The sequence below is a fragment of the Haliotis cracherodii genome, unplaced genomic scaffold (genome assembly GCF_022045235.1).
Source record: "Haliotis cracherodii isolate W230 unplaced genomic scaffold, xgHalCrac1.p SCAF_6, whole genome shotgun sequence".
Classification (NCBI taxonomy): Eukaryota; Metazoa; Mollusca; class Gastropoda; order Lepetellida; family Haliotidae; genus Haliotis; species Haliotis cracherodii.
In genome coordinates, this window is record NW_027266319.1 from 56,319,265 (window position 1) to 56,340,220 (window position 20,956).

The window sequence follows — 20,956 nt, forward strand, 5'->3', positions numbered from 1 at the left end:
TCTGTGCACGGCCTACTTGTCTCAAGTTTTTTTGTGATTTTTTTGTGAGTAGGTTCAACTTATCCTGGATTACCAGTAGGCCTGTAACTGTACAATGACGTGTTTGTGTTTATGTTTGTGTTTGTGTTTGTGTTTGTGTTTGTGTTTGTGTTTGTGTTTGGTTTGTGTTTATGTTTGGTTTAACTTTGGTAAACATTTTGGTTGTCAGTTGCCTGCTTTATCTGATTCAAACTTTCTATGAGGCTGTAATTTACTTCCTCTTTACGCACAAAAAATGAGCCGACATGCTTGAATACAGTAGAATGTATACATTTAAAATTGTGTGTACATTAATATAGAAAATGTTTTCCTAGTACGTTGCAGTGTTTGGTTTCCTTCAACAAAACCATGCTTTGTCACGTTTACTTCCCCAGTCGGACAATTTACCTTTATACAAAGCTATGGCAATTTTTAGTCCTTTCAGTTCTTATCGCATAACTTCGTAACTTTTCGTCAATACAAGTTCGGTCCATCGTTCGTCACAACACGCCTCTTTCCGTAGCAGGCAGGATGCTTTCGGCTTGTTCCGAACCTACCCGAACTGTTACGAATATACCTGGAAGGTTGGTGTCACAAGGTAGGAAGATGGCGTCTGCCAGGTTCATATTACCTGTCGTTGTTGTCGTGGCTATTACCTCTCTTCGAACTGGCACTGCAGTTGGTAAGCTTTTACTTATATGCCTGCAGTAAGACTACTATTTGTTTATATGTGCATATTTAATACATTTTGATTATGGATTTAACTTCCAAACATCTTTGTATGGATAGGGGACACGGGTGGCCCAGTCGTCCAAGGCGCCGCGATTCGCTGTGCAGAGTTGCGTCCCTTGGGCACGCCAGAAACCTGTGATTGTGGGTTCGAATCCCGATTCGCCCCGATTATGTTTCTAGGTTTGTCAGCACCATACCCGTGCTCGTGGGTTTCACCGAAGTGGTAAACGTCTGAAACCTGCATCACTTCGGGCTTTCCTCCCACATTATGCTGACACGCCGTGATATAACTGGAATACTGTTAAAAGCGGCGTTAAACCCAACTCACTCCCTTTGTATATATAGTCACCACATAGCGATGAGAGCGACTACATGTAGTTGTGATATAACATCTGTGTATTGCACCAGTTTTACAATCCAACACAACTATAACGAGTACACCCATATCACCTAATTTTCCCGTTAAATTACCGCCCAGGGTGCCCTTCCATATAATGATCCTAGCGGTAAAACGATCGTAACTCCCATACATTAAAAAAGACTTACGACAGTCGTAGCGCTAAGATGGCTTTGGGGAACGGGGTTCAGACCACCTAATTTCTGTGACCACTGAGCCACAACACCCCTCACCTAGGCCAGACGAAATAAATAGACACGGGTGCCTTCACAGTGAGATTTATATCTCATCTGACTGACAATCTATTCTTAAAACAACACAGCTATACCCCAAGTTTTTTGGTTTGGTTTGTTGTTTTACGCCGCACTCAGCAATATTCCAGCTATATGACGGCGGTCTGTAAATGATCGAGTCTGGTCCATACAATTCAGTGATTAATATCATGAGCATCGATCCACGCAATTGGAATCGATGACATGCATCAACCAAGTCACCGAGCCTGATCACCCGATCCCGTTAGTCGCCTCATACAACAAGCATAGTCGCCTTTTACGGCAAGCATGGGTTGCTGAAGACCTAATACCCCGAGTAAAGTACAATGCATATCGATTTAGGAGGAAGCATTGTAAAGGTGTTATATAAGAGATTAATATGAACAAATGGTGTTCCAACAATATTTATGAAAAGGTATATCTGAGCAGGAAACCAAAGTATGTTTAAGTATAGGATTTCTGTTACTAGTATATATTTAGTTGTGACACAAATGCTGAAACAGTCTGAAGCATACGCAATCAGTGGTAAGCTTAAACCAACAAAAATTCCTAAGTTAGCCAACGCTCAAACAGTAAAAGAAAAGGCCACCATTCTAGCTGAGCACTTCTCATCTGTAGGCAGCAACCAAAATTGCAGCAAAGAATTCAAAGCATGCCTAAAATATCAAAACAGCCACAAAGCAAGCGTCTAGTATACAAAATACCATTTACTGACGATGCAATACAACATAGAAAAGGAACAGCACCTGGTCTTGACATAACCAGCTACGAGATATTGAAAACCTTCCTGATCAAACAAAGAGCTTACTCACTGAGTTGTACAACATGACATGGTCAAAAGGAGACGTCCCAAAAACATGGAAACATGCAGTTATCCCTCTTCAGAAGTTGAGGAAAGTCGAAATCCTTCCAAACTCTTCTCGACCTATCTCTCCCACTTCAAACATGTGCAAAGCTATTGAAGCCATGGTTTCAAAAAAGATAATGCATCACTGTGAAACTGGCAACCACAACAAACCTGATCATAGAGGGTTCAAGGAGGGACACCAGTGTCTAGATCACACACCAAAACTGGAAAATGAGATAAAAAGGCTCAGTTAAACAGACATTACCTAGCTGCAATATTTCTGAACTTCAGCAAGCCTTCGACATGGTATGTCTCATTAGTATTCATGTACATGATAATGCAGACACACAAGCTGGCTCTAGACAAAGTGGAGTAAAAGCCTATTCCCTTCAGTAAAATAGAGATAGAAAGCAGAAATAAATTATGAATACAAAACCAGAAATGTTATCAATACCAAAACTCCGAATAGATATTCGTAGCCTCCTCACACACATGGAACCCAAAGATGTGCAGGTCAATCGAAATGACTAGGACAGAAGCCGAACTCTTAAACACATAAAGCAACAACTGCTGTATGACACTTCTAGTATGTCAATAAAGAATAAAGAAGAAATAATATGATGGTGGTGCACAGAATCTCACTGCAAGGTGACTAGCAGACTACCAAGCTGGATAGCCATTTACAACTTACAATTGAAATTTAAAAAAGGAAATTCTTCTAAATTGTTTGTTATTGGTATGAGTTAATATATCGCCATTAGAACACGCTAAGGAAACCGATAAACATATCATCTGTCTGACAAACGTTACACATAAAACGTACGTAACAGCGGAAAAACGGCATTATCTAAACATTTATATCTACCAACGCTGTCTCTTGAAAACTGTCAACGAAGGGTATTCTCATAAATGTATTAGAGGATATGTTGTGGACCAGGTTCCCACATGGATGCTGTCGACATGGCTCCACAGGCCATGGGATGATGGTTCGTGTAGATCATATCTCTTGACGGAAGGGCCTAGAACAGGACAGAGGTGGAGGAGGACAGGATCTTGTGGTCCTTGAACAGTAGCTATGGGCGACCATCTGCTGTGTCAGTCCAGCCCCCATCGAGTTGATGTTCAGCTCTGGTCTGAGGAAGAAAAGGGTCTTCCTTCTGTGTGCGCTGTTCACTGTGAGAAATTATGGGAGGGTGTGTACAACCTGATCTCCTCTCTTGGGACTGTTCCATAACAGCAGAAGGGAAATACCCTTCGTTGTTCTATCCAAAAGACTGTATGACAAGAGCGATGATTTTTCAATAGTGAACTTTCCCTTTGTGTCAAGCAGTTCCAACACTGCTCTTTCTAAGAAAATGTCAGAGAGTGTCATACTGAACTTGCTCAAAAGGTGTTTGATCAGGATATCAACATTCAAGGCCTTGGTAAAGCATCCAAAAGTTTTGTGGTAGACATGTGGAGGACATTTCCAATTTGACGCATCAGTGACAAGAATGAAGTCCGATACAATTCCCTGTTTTTCACTTGTACCACATATTCCCGTGTTCGTGCGGAGGAACACTTGGCTTGCTTTTGCTTTGTTTGTGACTGGTTACATCACTGCTCATACAAATAAGCTCATCTTTTCGCGAAATCCGAGTCGTTGATTGATAGTGATTCATAAACACATGCTTATACTAGAGTCAGGGTCGAAAAACGGATACTGTTTTTAGCAGAGGTTATGATGAAATTATGGGAATTTGTTCTGTTTAACTAAATGTACTTGTATTGCCATGTAGACGTTTGGGAGGCAATTCAAACTGAACTTTCAGAAAACAATGTACACATGAGCTAGCGTTTTGTTGTACGTGATTCTACCACATGTACCACATGTACTGCATGTACTGCATGTACCGCATGTACCGCATGTAGATGTATACAGGGGTCTCCCGCTCAAGCTAGTCGAGAAAGGAATTTATAAACCTCTAGTGACGTCACTCTATTGTCTCGCCAGGGTCTTCTTTTACCGACTTAACCTCTACTGGTAGTTTACCGGTCATTCCCAGGGTAAGCCCTGGGCATTCCTAGGGTAAGCCCCGGGCTTTCTGCAAGAAATCCCAGGAGATTTTCTACTGAAAGCCTGGTTTTTGTCCCGAAGAATACCCTGTGTATTGAATTACCTTTCTGCGTGAAAAAAAACCCAACAGAACATGGCTCAACTATATATTGATATTAGTTGAAATTGAAATAGAGCGTCACAGTTCGATTTAGTTTGTTTTCAGGTCTTTGGTCATCTGCTCTTTTCGGATCAGCTTCTTCACGTGATGGCGAGTTCATTTTTTTCCACAATTTCTTATTACTGCAAGACTAAAATGTTTATCAACCTACCGGTAATTTCGCAAATCATTTGTTCATCAACGCCACCTTGATACAATCGAGTGGCTGCCGTGGCTCTCAAGGAAAGGTTTGTCTTCATGCCCTCAATACCGGACGTCTTTTGACGGTAACTTGTAAGGTGTTGTGGCCGATGGCATTTGCAGTATACCAGTCTTTCGACGTTCTAGTCCTTTTTGGAGTGAAGTAGAAGTATTCAGTATGTTGACCAGGTTTGCTGGGGGAAATAAGATAGAAAGGGACACTTGTAATTTTTGTTTTTGTGAAACAATGCATTGAGCGGGCTGATACTCCTCCTGAAAATTTCATTCAAAATTTAGAATGTAGTCATGATTTATATAAAGCGATTATCAAATACATAATTCCCATACCCCTAAATAAACGTAGGTAATACATGCAATATGCATTGGTGTTTTTAACACTTACAAAAGACCTGTACTTTTCAAAGAGACGCACAAAACATCTTTTGGGGTTGTCCGTGTTCTCATACGCTCGAACTTGTTTCAGTACCAGCTTCCTGTGCTTCAGGCCGCCGTGATAAGTCTTTGACGCGTCTTCCGTGTAGAGTAGATACTTTCTGCCATTATCGTCAGTGTGGGGACCTGTTATTTGGGGGTTCGAGAACAGCCTCAGCGCTCTATGCTCTCTTCATCCTCGCAGTGCGACGAAATGCAAACCTGTGTAAATGTTTTGAAAATGTGTATTTTAGACAACGGCAAATATTAACAATAATAAAAATTCAGTTAATTATTTCAACAAACTGTTAAACTTTTGTGTTCAAAAAGGTTCACACATTAATATTTCAATTTTATATGTGAATGAACAAATTCCAATGATTTAGTTTATACTATTTGTAAAAGTAATTTTCGAAGATATAAAGAAAAACAACTCTGTGATTTACTTTCTTACCGGTAAGATAAAGAACCGTATCCACAAGTTGCTGAGGGTCGTCTTCGCCTAATGAACCGATACTACACAACCGCTCTTCGTCGTCCATTGATATAGTTTCATTTTTCTTCCTGGCAGAGCAGCCCAGTCATTTTTTAGAAAGTTCCTTCATCAAAGCGTCCAGACATGTTCTGCTCTCTTCAAACTGTTGATCCTCCAACAAATTAATGTTCTTTCGCCCTTTAAGCCTCATGTCACTCTGAAGAGCGGTAAACAGTCCATGTACAGTGTCCGCCGTGTACTGGGTGCCGTCCAGTTTCTTCGCCTCGAAAAGGAAATATTTGAAAGCGGCGTTCATAGTAGATAGGCTCATTTCGACTATATCCTCTGTCAAGCACTTTTGCGGTAATTCCAAATTATCCGTGACTTGCGTTCTTCTTGCCACCGTTTAAATGTTGAGAATGCCCAGTCATTTTTATAACGTATTGTTCTAGGGACACAGATCTCAATTTTTTTGGCTATTTCACGCTCGGAGAGTGGATCTCCAAAACGGAATTTAAAGTCATCACTTTTCTTGTAAAATTGTCTTCTTCAGCACAGGATGCCGATTCTTTAAAAACTGACTGCGTCAGAAATAAATCATCGTCGTCTGCGTCCATCCTCTTCAGTGGAATTCATTCAACTGGCTTGAACCACGTGCGCTCATTGTTACAACGGGCCTGAAGCACGTGCGCCACGTGCAGCGCGCGGATGTACTCCCCGCGTATTGCAGTTAAACTCTCAACAATAAATATCAATGAATTCATGTTAATACCAATTAGTAAAATTATTTCTAAATCATATCTTTGATCAGTTCATAAGTGAGATCAAAAACTTGCCCTCGGTTTTGTTTGGGAAGTATGCCCTTGGCCTCGGAAAAGGGGGTCGGGCCTATCGGCCCTCCCCCCTTTCTCTCCGCCGCGGGCATTTTTCCCAAACAAAACCTCGGAAGCGGTTTTGATCCTACACGTCAAATACTTACTTTTTTGTACAAATCATGTACGTGGCGGGTGCTGTCGGCTGGGCAGGTCATGCTCACCCTTTGACATCTGATATCATCAATGGTTTTTAGTGATCGATTCATATACATTTCACAGCTCTTTTGCCTTTTGCGCTCAATGGAATCTGTTTCGGCAGATAATCGAGACGGATATTCTCTGCTGTTGAGGTCTTATGTGTAGGATTAGAATATGGACAGAATCGGCTGGTCAGGATCAGTTGATTGCTTGCAGCCTTACCCCAAGGTGTGGGACTTTACTTTTGATGACAACCGCCGGGATGACTACACCAGATGCGATCATTTACCGGCAACAGTGGTTATGCTCGAATATTGCTGACTGTATCGTTAAACAATAAACAAATTTTTTTCCGTCGTAATGATGGAAAACAATCAGCTTAAGTAATAATGCTTATGATCAAACGTCGTATTAACGTTCAGCTGCCGCTTTACTATTTACTCCTTGTTTTCTTGTATTAATAATTCATATATTGATATTATTAAATTAATCACGTAACAAATTACATTTCATGATGTTAAATTATTTTTTGTATATTTTTGTTACATCTCGGAACAATTATTGAAATCACACATGTCAAAAAATGAATTTATGATATCCTAAGACGTAATTGGAATAACTTTTATATGCATTCTACCATGCATGAATGAAACGATACTCCTTCAGTTAAATTTATATTCAGGTACATCACTGAACTTGATCCAGACGGCACCTCACGCTTTTTGGGGCCTGTCGCTTCAACTCAAGTGTGGCGTATCGACGAACAGCACAACTGGAATTCTCCTCTTCCAAAGAAACACATATGTCAAGTGTTCGGTGAAGAGATCTGATTGTACCCAGTATGCATCAGACCATAATTCGAGGACACAGTACAAATGTGGGTGTGGTCAGCAGAGTGACGGCAACTACATCTACATCCTCAACGCCACCTCCTTACACGACGACGTTGAAGGAAACTGGACATGTGAATATCAAGCATTTAGCAACATCATCCATATCAACCTGATTGGTAAATATTAACATATACCTGGTCTAACATTAAATGAGAAAATCTCTATAACTATAACGCATGTGTGATTTGTGTTAAGGGGAACTTGGGCTGGAGAGTATTTGGCATAGGGATGCACTTCAAGACTGCAACCTGCAGCCACTATCACTTGCCATTCCTGAAACAGTACAAGTGTATGTCATGTGTGATTTGTGTTAAGGGGAACTTGGGCTGGAGAGTATTTGGCATAGGGATGCACTTCAAGACTGCAACCTGCAGCCACTATCACTTGCCATTCCTGAAACAGTACAAGTGTATGTCATGTGTGATTTGTGTTAAGGGGAACTTGGGCTGGAGAGTATTTGGCATAGGGATGCACTTCAAGACTGCAACCTGCAGCCACTATCACTTGCCATTCCTGAAACAGTACAAGTGTATGTCATGTGTGATTTGTGTTAAGGGGAACTTGGGCTGGAGAGTATTTGGCATAGGGATGCACTTCAAGACTGCAACCTGCAGCCACTATCACTTGCCATTCCTGAAACAGTACAAGTGTATGTCATGTTGTTGGCCCTTATGGCCAAAACATGATGTATCCCGAGAAAAGGTTGTAGGAGTTGGTTTGTTTGTTGGTTTGTTGTTTTACCCTGCACTCAGCAATATTTCAGCTATATGACGGTTGTCTGTTAAAATCGAGTCTGGACCAGACAATTCAGTGATTGATATCATGAGCATCGATCCACGCAGTTGGGATAGGATGACATGCATGAACCAAGTCAGCGAGCCTGACCATCCGATCCCATTAGTCGCCTTTTACGACAAGCATGGGTTGCTAAAGACCTATTCTACCCCGGATGTTCACGGGTCGTTTGTAGGAGTGACATAAGGGTATAAGGGCTTATAAGGGGTGTATTTTCATACTGTATTCTTCGTGTGTAATCGTTATGTTATCCATTTGTCGCATTTTGCGTAATTTTGAAGATGGATATACCAAGGCGTCTGAAAGTTTTAGTATTCAAGTAAGAAAAAAGGTTTGAATTAAGAATGCTATTATCTGTATTGCCCTTTTCCCCCAGAACCTGAGGGTCCAACACAGATACAAATGGTCAAAACAGAAGACCAGACTAAGGAAGGAGGTAGCGTCAACCTGACCTGCTCGGCCAGCTGTCTCCCCGACTGTAGTTACAGCTGGACTAAAGGTGGACATGACCTGGCCAGTCGGACCCGGGGTAGTCGGGGTCAAGTCCTGGCACTGAAAGGGGTGGTGGGCGAGGACAGTGGCTACTACACCTGCACAGCCGTCAACCCCTTATCAAACCACACTTACAGCATATCGTACGTTCAGAGTAAGTACACTGTCCCTTTTATAATATTTCGTGATATAAGCAGTGGATGATTAAAACCAAATAAATACAGAATTCTTCCAACACGGCCGTTAGCTAATAATAGATTATTCAAACTATACGTGAGGTGACACACACACACACACACACACACACACACACACACACACACACACACACACACACACACACGGCGCCGTTGTTTTCAGGGATATCTTGACTGTAGGTGCACAGACCTGCAAGGTGGTTGAGGGTGGTATCGAATCAAAGGGAGATAACGCTCATATTTTTAATTCTTGTCAGGTGCACTGTTTTAAAAAAGTTTCATGTTTTGACGACTGTTAATATATTCACAATGTACAAGGTATGTAATTATTATGATATAAAACGGTGTTGAGGATGTTACAAGACAAGAACAATTATGTATTAATAAATTGTTTCTTTGTAAAGTGACGTTCATTTCATTAAAGCATTGTCCCTAAAATGTGATGGATAAATATTTACAAACATTTGTGCGACATGGATCAAATTTATTGTTTTGCAAGACAAACGCAAGAACAGTAAAATTTTTTATAACGAACACGCTTATAACGAACTGACGGATATAGCGAACTTACTTTTTTGTCCCGACTATTTGCTGTAGTTATGTTGTATATATGCTTATAACGAACTACGGTTATAGTTTTTTGAGTTCGTTATATCCGTAGTTTACTGTACGTTCCTTGTTTCATCTTATTTTGTACATTTTCAGATGTACCTGCCCGCTACCAAGTGTCTGCTGATGCAGGTATGTCGAGGGCTGTACTTTGGGGGTAGTATCATCATAGTCGTATTATGGTACTTAAAAATAATAATAATACGTTATTACGAAGATCTTTATACCATCGCAATTGAACACATACTGATTAATAAACGAGTCAGTAGAGTGTTTGAATGTTATCAAATTTGCTGCAGTTACCGTTAATGGGCGGACCATTTGATATTGGGTGGGGGTGGATGGGGGTGGGGTGGGGTCGGGGTGGGTGCGGGGGGGGGGGGGGGGGGGGGGGTGGTGGGGGTGGTGGTTGTCTTACGGCAAGTTCAAATTAAACCCATGCATGAAAAGAATGTTAACGTTTCCCCACTGTTCACTAACATATAATAACTGTACAGAACAATGAAAATAGCAGTATAATTAAACATTAATATGTAATAAAAGACCATTTCTCACAACACCATATGTTGCAAAACCGTGTGTGAAGATTTCTTCAAGCTGACAGAAAACTGGCACAAGTACTGGAGGACTAGTGTTCTTTTCAGTTACTAAGATTGTGGCTGATGGGCATAATTAGCATAGCTTTTGATGTAAACTGACGAGCAAAAGAAACGTTACCAAACTGGAAGTTGGGTCAAAACACTGAATAGTGTTACAAAATGGTTGAGAATCAATCGCCCAAACACAACCAAAACAGTTTGTTGAGTAATGCACGTGCTTCAGTACCCGGATAAGTGGAACTTGAGTTTGAGGTAAAACTTTTGCTGCACTTTTGGAATGCCAACCTACAAAGATATGGTATAAAAAGAATGATGTACTGTTCATTCATACCCAAACCGTTGGACAGTGACAAATAACATGCGAAGAGTAACGGTACAACTGAAAGAGCACGCCGTTGCTATGATACGTCAAGGAACAACGCATGACTCACGTTGAAAGGAGTTTTGGCTGTAGTCGAATGAGAGGCTGGTGGTACGGTAGAAGCACGCTGGGCGGACAGAAGACAGGCCTAGGAATGGCAGAGAACCGGTCATCAGCACCCAGGGAAACGGTATATATGCATCGCCCATATGAGGATTCGTATTATCACGGTGACGATACAATATTTAATATGACAGTGATGTCACAGGTTTGATTATCGTCATGGAGGGTTCATGTAAAAAATATCATTAGATGCATTTTAAAAAGGCTGCTTACACAATTTAACTGTAATACCCAGGTCTTTCAATTTAAATGTAAAACCTCCACGCTGGTCTCTCTTGAAAGAAGGTGAGCTAAAATGGGGTTTAACTTCGCGTCCAAGATTATTGCACTTATATAGCGACGTGCATGCACGTGTATGCGTGTGTGTGGCTGCTTGTACTAGTCCGGACTGATGCCAATTTATAGTGCTAGCTCACTGAGATACCATGCCGCAGTTTAACATGAATACCACACTCAGACACAGTACACTGACTCCGAGCCGACCAGTCCTTGTTTTAGCTCCTTAATGTCGAGCGTCAGACAGGGTAACAACAAGTACCATCTTTTAACGTCTTTTGGTATGACGCGGCTTGGGATCGAACCCGGACCTTCCGCTCTCCGGGCGGACGCTCTACCATTAGACCACGGAGGCGATCCTATTGACACAAGTACCTCTCAGAAGGTTACCGTGAGATAAGAAGATACCTACAATTTACAATAGAATAGACACAAGTGGCAGTAGGTTTATAAAAGAAGTGGCATAACATATCCTGATTCAATATTATCACTTGTCACAATTTGTTCGGTTATAACATCATGACAACGTTATACTTATCCATGCTGCCTTTAAGTTATTTATTGATTAATTATTATTATTATTCAATCAAACATTTGTGGTGAGGGGAAATTGGGTTTAACGTCGCGTCCAAGATTATTGCACTTATATAGCGACGTGCATGCACGTGTGTGTGGCTGCTTGTACTAGTCCGGACTGATGCCGATTTATAGTGCTAGCAGTTTAACATGAATACCCCACACAGACACAGTATACTGACTCCGAGACCTTGTTTTAGCCCCTTAATGTCGAGCGCCAGCCAGGGTAACAACAAGTACAATCTCCTAAAGTCTTTTCGAATGACGCGGCCGGGATCGACCCCGGATCTCCAGCTCTCCGAGCGGACACTCTACCTCTAGACCACGGAGGCGGTCTCAAACATTTGTGGCTACATATGACGTATCTGTTTCAGGGATGTCAATGTTTGTGTATGGCGTGTGTGCTGGTGTCGCTGGGATTCTGGTTGTCCTCTTCATCGTTTGCTGCGTCTTCTACAGAAAATACAAGAAGATGAAAAGAGGTAAATATCCTAAATCAACTCAGACAAAAAAACGTTATTGTTCATATGAAAAGCGAACTTGGACACAACTTAGTCGGATGAAGCGCATTCAGTTGCCTTGACAATATGCGTTATTGACCAAATGAATAACAAACTTTGGGATTCATTGCGTCGGTTTTCCGGCATTGTGCTTTCATCTGATGTCTTAAGCATGTACTTAATGATAATGCGTCAACACCAGAGAATAACCAGTCTCGATTTTCCGAAGATTCCAATGGGAGTAAAAAGCAAATTACCGTTGAATATGAATGGATCACTGAAAATCAGTGATTACACCAGGTGTTCGCGAAAAGGATGAGCATGTCCTGAATTGCCGGTAGCACTTGCCACTCACACGATGTACAGAAACAGTGCCTTTACCATTCGATAACGAAATAATGTTATTCACGAGAGTGTAAGTTAACTTGAAAGTCTATGTTTCAAATTGATTACAACAAACTCCTGATTGCAAGGCCTTAGACAAGAACGCCCATTGTCTTTGCAATACAACACGTGATCATTGCAATTGTTCATTTACAACTCCTTCATTTAACAAAGGGAGTCAATATATACTACTCAAACTTTGATAAGGATCACTAGGTGATATGTGTGTAAGTTACCACAAACATAACAAAAGACATGACTCTGACTCAGAAACGTGTTTAATCATGTTATGAATGAAACTTGTATCAATATTGAATGTTTGAAATCTGCAAACACCAAAAGGCATTTCATTAAAAAATGTTAACAGCAAACAAGAGAAAGAATTACACAGTTATGAGGGATAGTCCATCATGACACTTAGTCGATGAAGTGTCAACATCGAGTATGACCTCCCCTTGCATCAATGACGGCCTGACAACGTCGAGATATGCTGTCAATAAGCACCCGGATGTTCCCAATGGGAAGGTTGTTCCACTCTTCCACGAGGGCATGTCCGAGCTCTGCCAAAGTCGTGGGTTGTGCTCTACGGCGTGAAAGGGCAACCTGCAGCATGTTCCAGACATGCTCAATCGGGTTCAAGTCCGGCGAGCGCGCTGGCCAATCCATGCGGACAATTGTCTCCTGCTCAAGGTACTGCTCAACCACCCTGGCACGATGAGGACGGGCGTTATCATCCATCAGGATGAACTCAGGGCCAACAGCACCAGCGTAGGGTCTGACGTACACATCGATGATCTCATCCCGGTACCTCACCCCCGTCATTGTTCCTCTCTCCAGGACATGAAGATCTGTCCTTCCATCTCTGTTGATTCCACCCCAGACCATGATGGAACCACCACCATAACGGTCATGTTCACTGATGTTGGCATCATGGAAACGTTCACGTTGTCGTCGCCACACCCGCTGCCTCCTGTCTGTAAAGTCCAAACAATACCTGGACTCATCGGTGAACAGAACTGGAACCCAATCGTTCCGTGTCCAAGTGACATGATCTTCAGCCCATTCCAATCGCTCCCGCCGGTGTCGAACTTTCAGGGGGATTCGGTCGGACACATGCACTTCTCGAGTAGAGACCTGCATTGTGAAGACGATTCCGTATCGTCTGAGTGGACACATTCACCCCCGAGGCGTTCAGGAGGTCGTTACGTAGGCTGGTTGCTGTCCAGAAGGGATGACGTCGTGCCTGAAGAGCCACAAAATGATCTTGGCGTTGGGTTGTCGACCTCTGACGACCACCCCCATGTCGGCGTGCTGCTGTACCAAACTTTTGCTGTCGGGACCAGGCCCTGCTTACAACGCTCTGGCTGACGTTTAGTGCATTGGCAACGTCACGTTGTGAATAGCCAGCATCAAGCATTCCAATACATCTGCCCAGTTGTTCTGTCGTCAGGCGACGCCTTACACGTTGAGGGGGCATTGCGTAGATAAACGTAGTGTAAACACTCAATTGAGTTTAAAGTTTCAGAATGAATCAGACACCGTTGCCTGATTGGAAATCGTGCAATGGTAGCAAAATGAAATGCACGTGCACGTGTGTTGGAGACGTTTTTGATTTCACTTGAACACAATATTGCCAGTTATGCAGTTATTTTGTTTTTTTATTAAGAAAAATATCTACGATCCTTATCAAATTTTGAGTAGTATATGATGTTCATATCTAAGCTGAATAGGTTTGGATGAGATGGTAAGGACACAGTAAACAATATACACTTAATACTATTTGTGGCCAAGCGGTCCATTGCATTGTGTATAGCCGTGAAGAGTTGCGCCCCTTCCCAGATTCAGGATTGGGTGTTTGAGTCTCAGTCTCTTCGTCATAGCAAACATGGTTTCAGCTCGGGACTGTTCAAATCGACGAGCTGTCACACGGGCCTGAACCACTTTTTGAAAAAAATAACAAAAAAATAATTTTAACAGTGACAATATTTTTTTTAATTGATTGACGCCCAAACGAGAATCAAGATTATTGTTACCTTTCTTTTTCTTTTCAGCTCAGGATTTCCCTTACGCCTCAGCACAGCAGTATGTGAAACCATTTTTGAAATCACGCATCAAACAGCTGGACGAAACACAAATTCCCTATATGGAAAACTTATTTTACGTGATTTCATTCATGTACAAGTCTGAATGATACGTTGGGCACAGGTGGCCCAGTCATGTATGGCGCCGCGATTTGCTGTGCAGAGTTGCATCCCTTAGGCACGCCAGAAACCTATGATTGTGGGTTCGAATCCCGTTTCGCCCCGGTTATGTTTCTAGGTTTGTCAGAACCATACCCGTACTCGTGGGTTTCACCGAAGTGGTAAACGTCTGAGACCTGCATCACTTCGGGCTTTCCTCCCACATTAAGCTGACACGCCGTGATATAACAGGAATACTGTTAAAAGCTGCGTTAAACCCAACTCACTCACTCACTCACTCACTACATGATATGTAATGTATTCATTCAAATACATCCGATTATTGGCTATTGCTGGTGGCTTCTGCGCAGGTGCCATGACGTCATCCGTGTTATCATTAACCTGTAAATGTTCTTAACTTTATTAAGAAAATATTTTTTATTCAGTTTTATCTGCAACACAAAATATTACGCCCCGGACGTCAAACACGCAGTATATTAGTGATGCAACAGAATATTTCATTTTTATGACATCATGTTATGTTCATGGAGTTGTCTATTGCACGTTTCTTGTAACTCTGATATATATACTTCTCAAAAGAAGTTAAGGGTCAAGCGATACTTTCATATTACTATAGTTAATCTGTTATGTCATGGACCGCGTCCGTGGTCTAGTGGCCGAGCGTCTGCCCGGAGAGCGGAAGATCCGCGGTTCGAACCCCTGCCGCGTCATACCAAGAGACGTTAAAAGATGGTACTTGTTGCTACCCTGTCTGGCGCTCGGCATTGTGGAGCTTAAACAAGGACTGGTCGGAGTCAGTATACTGTGTCTGAGTGGGGTATTCATGTAAAACTGCGGCATGGTATCTCAGTGTGCTAGCACTATAAAATCGGCATCAGTCGGACTAGTACAGGCAGACAAACACGCACGCACGTAACTTTATAAGTGCAATAATCTTGCACGCGATGTTAAACCGCTTTTCACCTCACCTGTCATGACATGACAAATTAACTGTAGTCGGGGGGACCTTAACTTCTTCTGCGTAGCATAGTATATTGATGACCAAATTGATGTGGCGTTCGTATTTACCTAGGTTTCCCAGTGCTGCGATAGACCTCAACTACTACCAGGAACTCCCCAACCTTCAGCTCGTGGACGGGGGATACACCCTAGCGGGTGAGAACCGTGCAGAGGGTAAGGAATTATGATCGTTTGGGAAAGTACAGTGGTGTTTTGGAGTACCTCTAGTGAAACGTTTATAGTGTAGTGTAGCAGGGCGTGGAGTCATCCCACAGATGACATCCTTACCTTGTCAGCTTCCTGATGGGGTTAACCACTTTTGTCATGGGGACAAGGTATCCGATCACGGATCGGAAGGTACGTGGTTCGTACCCCATCACAATAATCGAAAAAGGTATGGTCGTTACAGTCAATGCTTCCTAGGTTAAGTGTTCATGTCCTTAACCAGAAGGCTTTGAAGTAAGAAGAACATCAAGTCAGTACGGCGGAACTCTGGTGGTAAGGAAGAACCTTTTTTCGGGGTGAGGTGAGGTGAGGTGAGGTGAGGTGAGGTGAGGTGAGGTGAGGTGAGGATTTGCGAGGTGAAGTGAGGTTAGGTGAGGTGAGTAAGGTGTAATATCTTGCGGTGAGATTAATGATTATCGGGGTAAGGACAAACACCCCGATGCTGAGGGTGAGGATGAGGATGAGGGTGAAGATGAGGATGAGGATGAGGATGAGAGTTAGGGTGGGGGTGGGGGTGGGGTTTTGGTGTGGAGGGGGGAGTTAGGAACAAACTCTAACTGAACACTTTGGGGTTGGGTAGAACATCCTTAGGGGTGTTGAAGCAGATACCCCTAGATAGAAGCGTCGATAGTAGAAGTAGTAAAAGCAACAGTGATTGTGGTAACAGTAGTGGTACTTGCAATAGAAAAAAGTATTAACAATAGTAGGAGTAGTAGTAGTAGCTTCAGTAGAAGTAATATTAGTACAGTTAGCACTGGCACTGGTCGAAGTATTATAAGTATTACCGAAATAAACAGTTGTAATAGTAGAAGTTGTAAAAGTAACAGTAGTAGTAGTAGTAGTAGTAGTAGTAGTAGTAGTAGTAGCAGTAGTAGTAGAAGTATCCCGTCAACTACACATGACATAAAACATCTTGTCCTTGTAGTGTTCACAACCAAGGTTGACGTGAAGGCAATTGATGGCACAGACCCCACCACAGCTGTCAACCCGACTTACGAACGCATCCACGACGACAACGTCTTATCTAAGTAAGGTCAACCCCGGACAGACGTCGGCCGTCATGGGGTTACCAAGGTCGCAGCGAATGTTAACGTAGAAGTCAATTGCATCAATGACAGATTTCCACTACATATGCTTTGACACGGCCAACATAGTCCAGTAGACAGTGCATGCTTTTCTCAATGTGTGTTGCGTCGTCATTTGTGACAGATTTGAAATATACGATAATCAGGTTTTACTTTCTTCAAAGTATATAGGCCAACGACATGTTCGCCATTTGACGTTTTTCGAAAGCGTCACAAATGTTCTGAGCTTGACCCGGCGATGAGAGGGCTCTGGTCAGTGTCCACGGACTAAATAGACACGTTTCAGTTCGCATTGGGATGCTGTTTGTCAAAGATACACATCAGCACCCTCCATAAAACCCTCAAATATAACTCGTTCCTGTCATCGTGTTACTGTATGTTGAGATTATCACTTTGCAAAAAAACATATTCTTTGTCTCGCACGTGCATCGTCATACATAAGGGGAAAGGTATGACGCGTTGACCCTGACTATATTTTCTAGACGGTGTTTCTTGTTTGTTAAAACTGCTATAGATTGTGCATGAATCAAAACCATTTGGCAAGAAACAATGTCTTTTGCGTTCAATGGAATGTCTTTTGGCGTATAATCGAGACTGGTTATTCTCTAGCGATGACGTTTTACGTTTTGTGTTCCAATGTTCATAAGTGAGTGAGTGAGTGAGTGAGTGGGACTGCGCAGGTGCCATGACGTCATCCGTGTTATCATTAACCTGTAAATGTTCTTAACTTTATTAAGAAAATATTTTTTATTCAGTTTTATCTGCAACACAAAATATTACGCCCCGGACGTCAAACACGCAATATATTAGTGATGCAACAGAATATTTCATTTTTATGACATCATGTTATGTTCATGGAGTTGTCTATTGCACGTTTCTTGTTACTCTGATATATATACTTCTCAAAAGAAGTTAAGGGTCAAGCGATACTTTCATATTACTATAGTTAATCTGTTATGTCATGGACCACGTCCGTGGTCTAGTGGCCGAGCGTCTGCCCGGAGAGCGGAAGATCCGCGGTTCGAACCCCTGCCGCGTCATACCAAAAGACGTTAAAAGACGGTACTTGTTGCTACCCTGTCTGGCGCTCGGCATTGTGGAGCTTAAACAAGGACTGGTCGGAGCTAGTATACTGTGTCTGAGTGGGTTATTCATGTAAAACTGCGGCATGGTATCTCAGTGTGCTAGCACTATAAAATCGGCATCAGTCGGACTAGTACAGGCAGACAAACACGCACGCACGTAACTTTATAAGTGCAATAATCTTGCACGCGATGTTAAACCGCTTTTCACCTCACCTGTCATGACATGACAAATTAACTGTAGTCGGGGGGACCTTAACTTATTCTGCGTAGCATAGTATATTGATGACCAAATTGATGTGGCGTTCGTATTTACCTAGGTTGCCCAGTGCTGCGATAGACCTCAACTACTACCAGGAACTCCCCAACCCTCAGCTCGTACACGGGGGATACACCCTAGCGGGTGAGAACCGTGCAGAGGGTAAGGAATTATGATCGTTTGGGAAAGTACAGTGGTGTTTTGGAGTACCTCTAGTGAAACGTTTATAGTGTAGTGTAGCAGGACGTGGAGTCATCCCACAGATGACATCCTTACCTTGTCAGCTTCCTGATGGGGTTAACCACTTTTGTCATGGGGACAAGGTATCCGATCACGGATCGGAAGGTACGTGGTTCGTACCCCATCACAATAATCGAAAAAGGTATGGTCGTTACAGTCAATGCTTCCTAGCTTAAGTGATCATGTCCTTAACCAGAAGGCTTTGAAGTAAGAAGAACATCAAGTCAGTACGGCGGAACTCTGGTGGTAAGGAAGAACCTTTTTTCGGGGTGAGGTGAGGTGAGGTGAGGTGAGGATTTGCGAGGTGAGGTGAGGTTAGGTGAGGTGAGGTGGGTGTGGGAAGTCGAGGTGTGTAAGGTGTAATATCTTGCGGGGAGATTAATGATTATCGGGGTAAGGACAAACACCCCGATGCTGAGGGTGAGGATGAGGATGAGGGTGAAGATGAGGATGAGGATGAGGATGGGGATGAGGATGAGAGTTAGGGTGGGGGTGTGGGTGGGGGTGGGGGTGTGGGTGGGGGTGGGGTTTTGGTGTGGAGGGGGGAGTTAGGAACAAACTCTAACTGAACACTTTGGGGTTGGGTAGAACATCCTTAGGGGTGTTGAAGCAGATACCCCTAGATAGAAGCGTCAGTAGTAGAAGTAGTAAAAGCAACAGTGATAGTGGTAACAGTCGTGGTACTTGCAATAGAAAAAAGTATTAACAATAGTAGGAGTAGTAGTAGTAGCTTCAGTAGAAGAAATATTAGTACAGGTAGAACTGGCACTGGTCGAAGTATTATAAGTATTACCGAAATAAACAGTTGTAATAGTAGAAGTTGTAAAAGTAACAGTAGTAGTAGTAGTAGTAGTAGTAGTAGTAGTAGTAGTAGCAGTAGTAGTAGTAGTAGTAGTAGTAGTAGTAGTAGTAGTAGCAGTAGCAGTAGTAGTAGAAGTATCCCGTCAACTACACATGACATAAAACATCTTGCCCTTGTAGTGTTCACAACCAAGGTTGACGTGAAGGCAATTGATGGCACAGACCCCACCACAGCTGTCAACCCGATTTACGAACGCATCCACGACGACAACGTCTTATCTAAGTAAGGTCAACCCCGGACAGACGTCGGCCGTCATGGGGTTACCAAGGTCGCAGCGAACGTTGACGTAGAAGTCAATTGCATCAATGACAGATTTCCACTACATATGCTTTGACACGGCGAACATAGTCCAGTAGACAGTGCATGCTTTTCTAAATGTGTGTTGCGTTGTCATTTGTGACAGATTTGAAATATACGATAATCAGGTTTTACTTTCTTCAAAGTATATAGGCCAACGACATGTTCGCCATTTGACGTTTTTCGAAAGCGTAACGATGGCACATGATGTATGTATACTGAACCGCAAAAGAAATGTCACCCCAAGTAACATTGCATGAAAAGTTGTCATAGAATATCTCGGTAATATTTGTCAAAGTTTCTAAAATTTAACAAGCAGATGACAATAAAACCGATCGCCCAAACGCATCACATGACAGGTGCTGGTGCTGTGTTGCCCACTGAAGACGGTCCCGGCGATGACGTGGTGTCAGAATGTGTGTGTGTGTGTGTGTGAGAGAGAGAGAGAGAGAGAGAGAGAGAGAGAGAGAGAGAGAGAGAGAGAGAGAGAGAGAGAGAGAGAGAGAGAGAGAGAGAGAGAGAGAGAGAGAGAGAGTCTGGCGACGCCGTGCGGAACGCTATTCGGATGCTTGTGTTGTTGAGAGAGACGCGTGGGTTGGTCTTGGTGTTGCAGAACATCGGTCCAGGGAGAGGCAATGGTGTCACAGCTGCTCATCAAATATTGAGACGACACGCCATACCGCATTTGGCACGTCGCCGCAACCACGTGTTTAAGCATGATAACGCCCGTGGCCATACTGCGAGAGTAACAAGAGACTTCCTCCAGCAGAATGGCAACAGAAACCATGCACTGGCCTGCCCTCAGTCCCGATTTAAATCCCATTAAGCACATGCGGGACGAGATTCAAAGACGGCTGAATGACGTCCGACCAAGGCCGACAACTGCAGCTGAACTGCGTCAGGCGTTCCTCAGAGTGTGGGCTCAAGTGCCTATGGCCTTCATCAACCACCTCATCCATTCCATGTATCGACGTTGCACGGCAGTCATCAATGCACATGGCGGACACACGAGATACTGACGTGTGAGGCCATTTTCTCAGAGACTAGTGTTGTGTTTCACTTTAAGAACATTTGATGCTTTAAGTTCAACCTTGATGATCAGTTTTGCCAAGTTTCATCTTTTTAATATGTCTCAAAGTATGTTTACAGTGTTTGGACAAATACGGTTTCTCATATATCTATCCATGGTGACGTTTCTTTTGCGGTTCAGTATATATTTCAGACCTTGGAACATCCTTTTTTTGTGATAAATGAATGTGGGAAGCGTTGCTAAGAGCATGACTGATTTTAGTAAATTTCCATCAATTACCTTGCTTCCC

At 42.8% G+C, this 20,956-nt stretch overlaps 1 protein-coding gene and 1 pseudogene across 2 annotated transcripts; one reads left to right on the forward strand and one right to left on the reverse strand.

Moving 5' to 3' along the window:
* The first annotated feature begins 624 nt into the window (after window positions 1-624).
* On the forward strand, window positions 625-19,753 carry LOC139446118 (V-set and immunoglobulin domain-containing protein 1-like). 2 transcript variants are annotated; one of them, XM_071227400.1, is made up of 8 exons: window positions 625-700; window positions 7,265-7,591; window positions 8,647-8,916; window positions 9,665-9,700; window positions 11,878-11,985; window positions 14,439-14,469; window positions 18,300-18,400; window positions 19,460-19,753. In XM_071227400.1, the coding sequence occupies exons 1-8, from the start codon at window positions 625-627 to the stop codon at window positions 19,564-19,566; spliced, it is 1,056 nt and encodes a 351-aa protein (XP_071083501.1). In that variant the 3' UTR covers window positions 19,567-19,753. The 2 variants fall into 2 exon arrangements, 1 of the variants encoding a protein (XP_071083501.1); XR_011651917.1 differs by lacking the exons at window positions 625-700; window positions 7,265-7,591; window positions 8,647-8,916; ... (1 more) ...; window positions 18,300-18,400; window positions 19,460-19,753 and adding exons at window positions 15,661-15,761; window positions 16,738-16,821 and having other exon boundaries at window positions 11,931-11,985.
* LOC139445310 (zinc finger MYM-type protein 2-like) lies at window positions 4,718-5,900 on the reverse strand (annotated as a pseudogene).
* Window positions 19,754-20,956: the final 1,203 nt, after the last annotated feature.

What these genes read in the sequence shown, in the direction of transcription:
- LOC139446118 (XM_071227400.1), top strand. Translation starts at nt 625, where the DNA reads ATGGCGTCTGCCAGGTTCATATTACCTGTCGTTGTTGTCGTGGCTATT. An exon ending in CATCCATATCAACCTGATTG is followed by an intron (nt 7,592 to 8,646) that starts GTAAATATTAAC and finishes CTTTTCCCCCAG; the next exon opens with AACCTGAGGGTCCAACACAG. An exon ending in GGGTGAGAACCGTGCAGAGG is followed by an intron (nt 18,401 to 19,459) that starts GTAAGGAATTAT and finishes TTGCCCTTGTAG; the next exon opens with TGTTCACAACCAAGGTTGAC.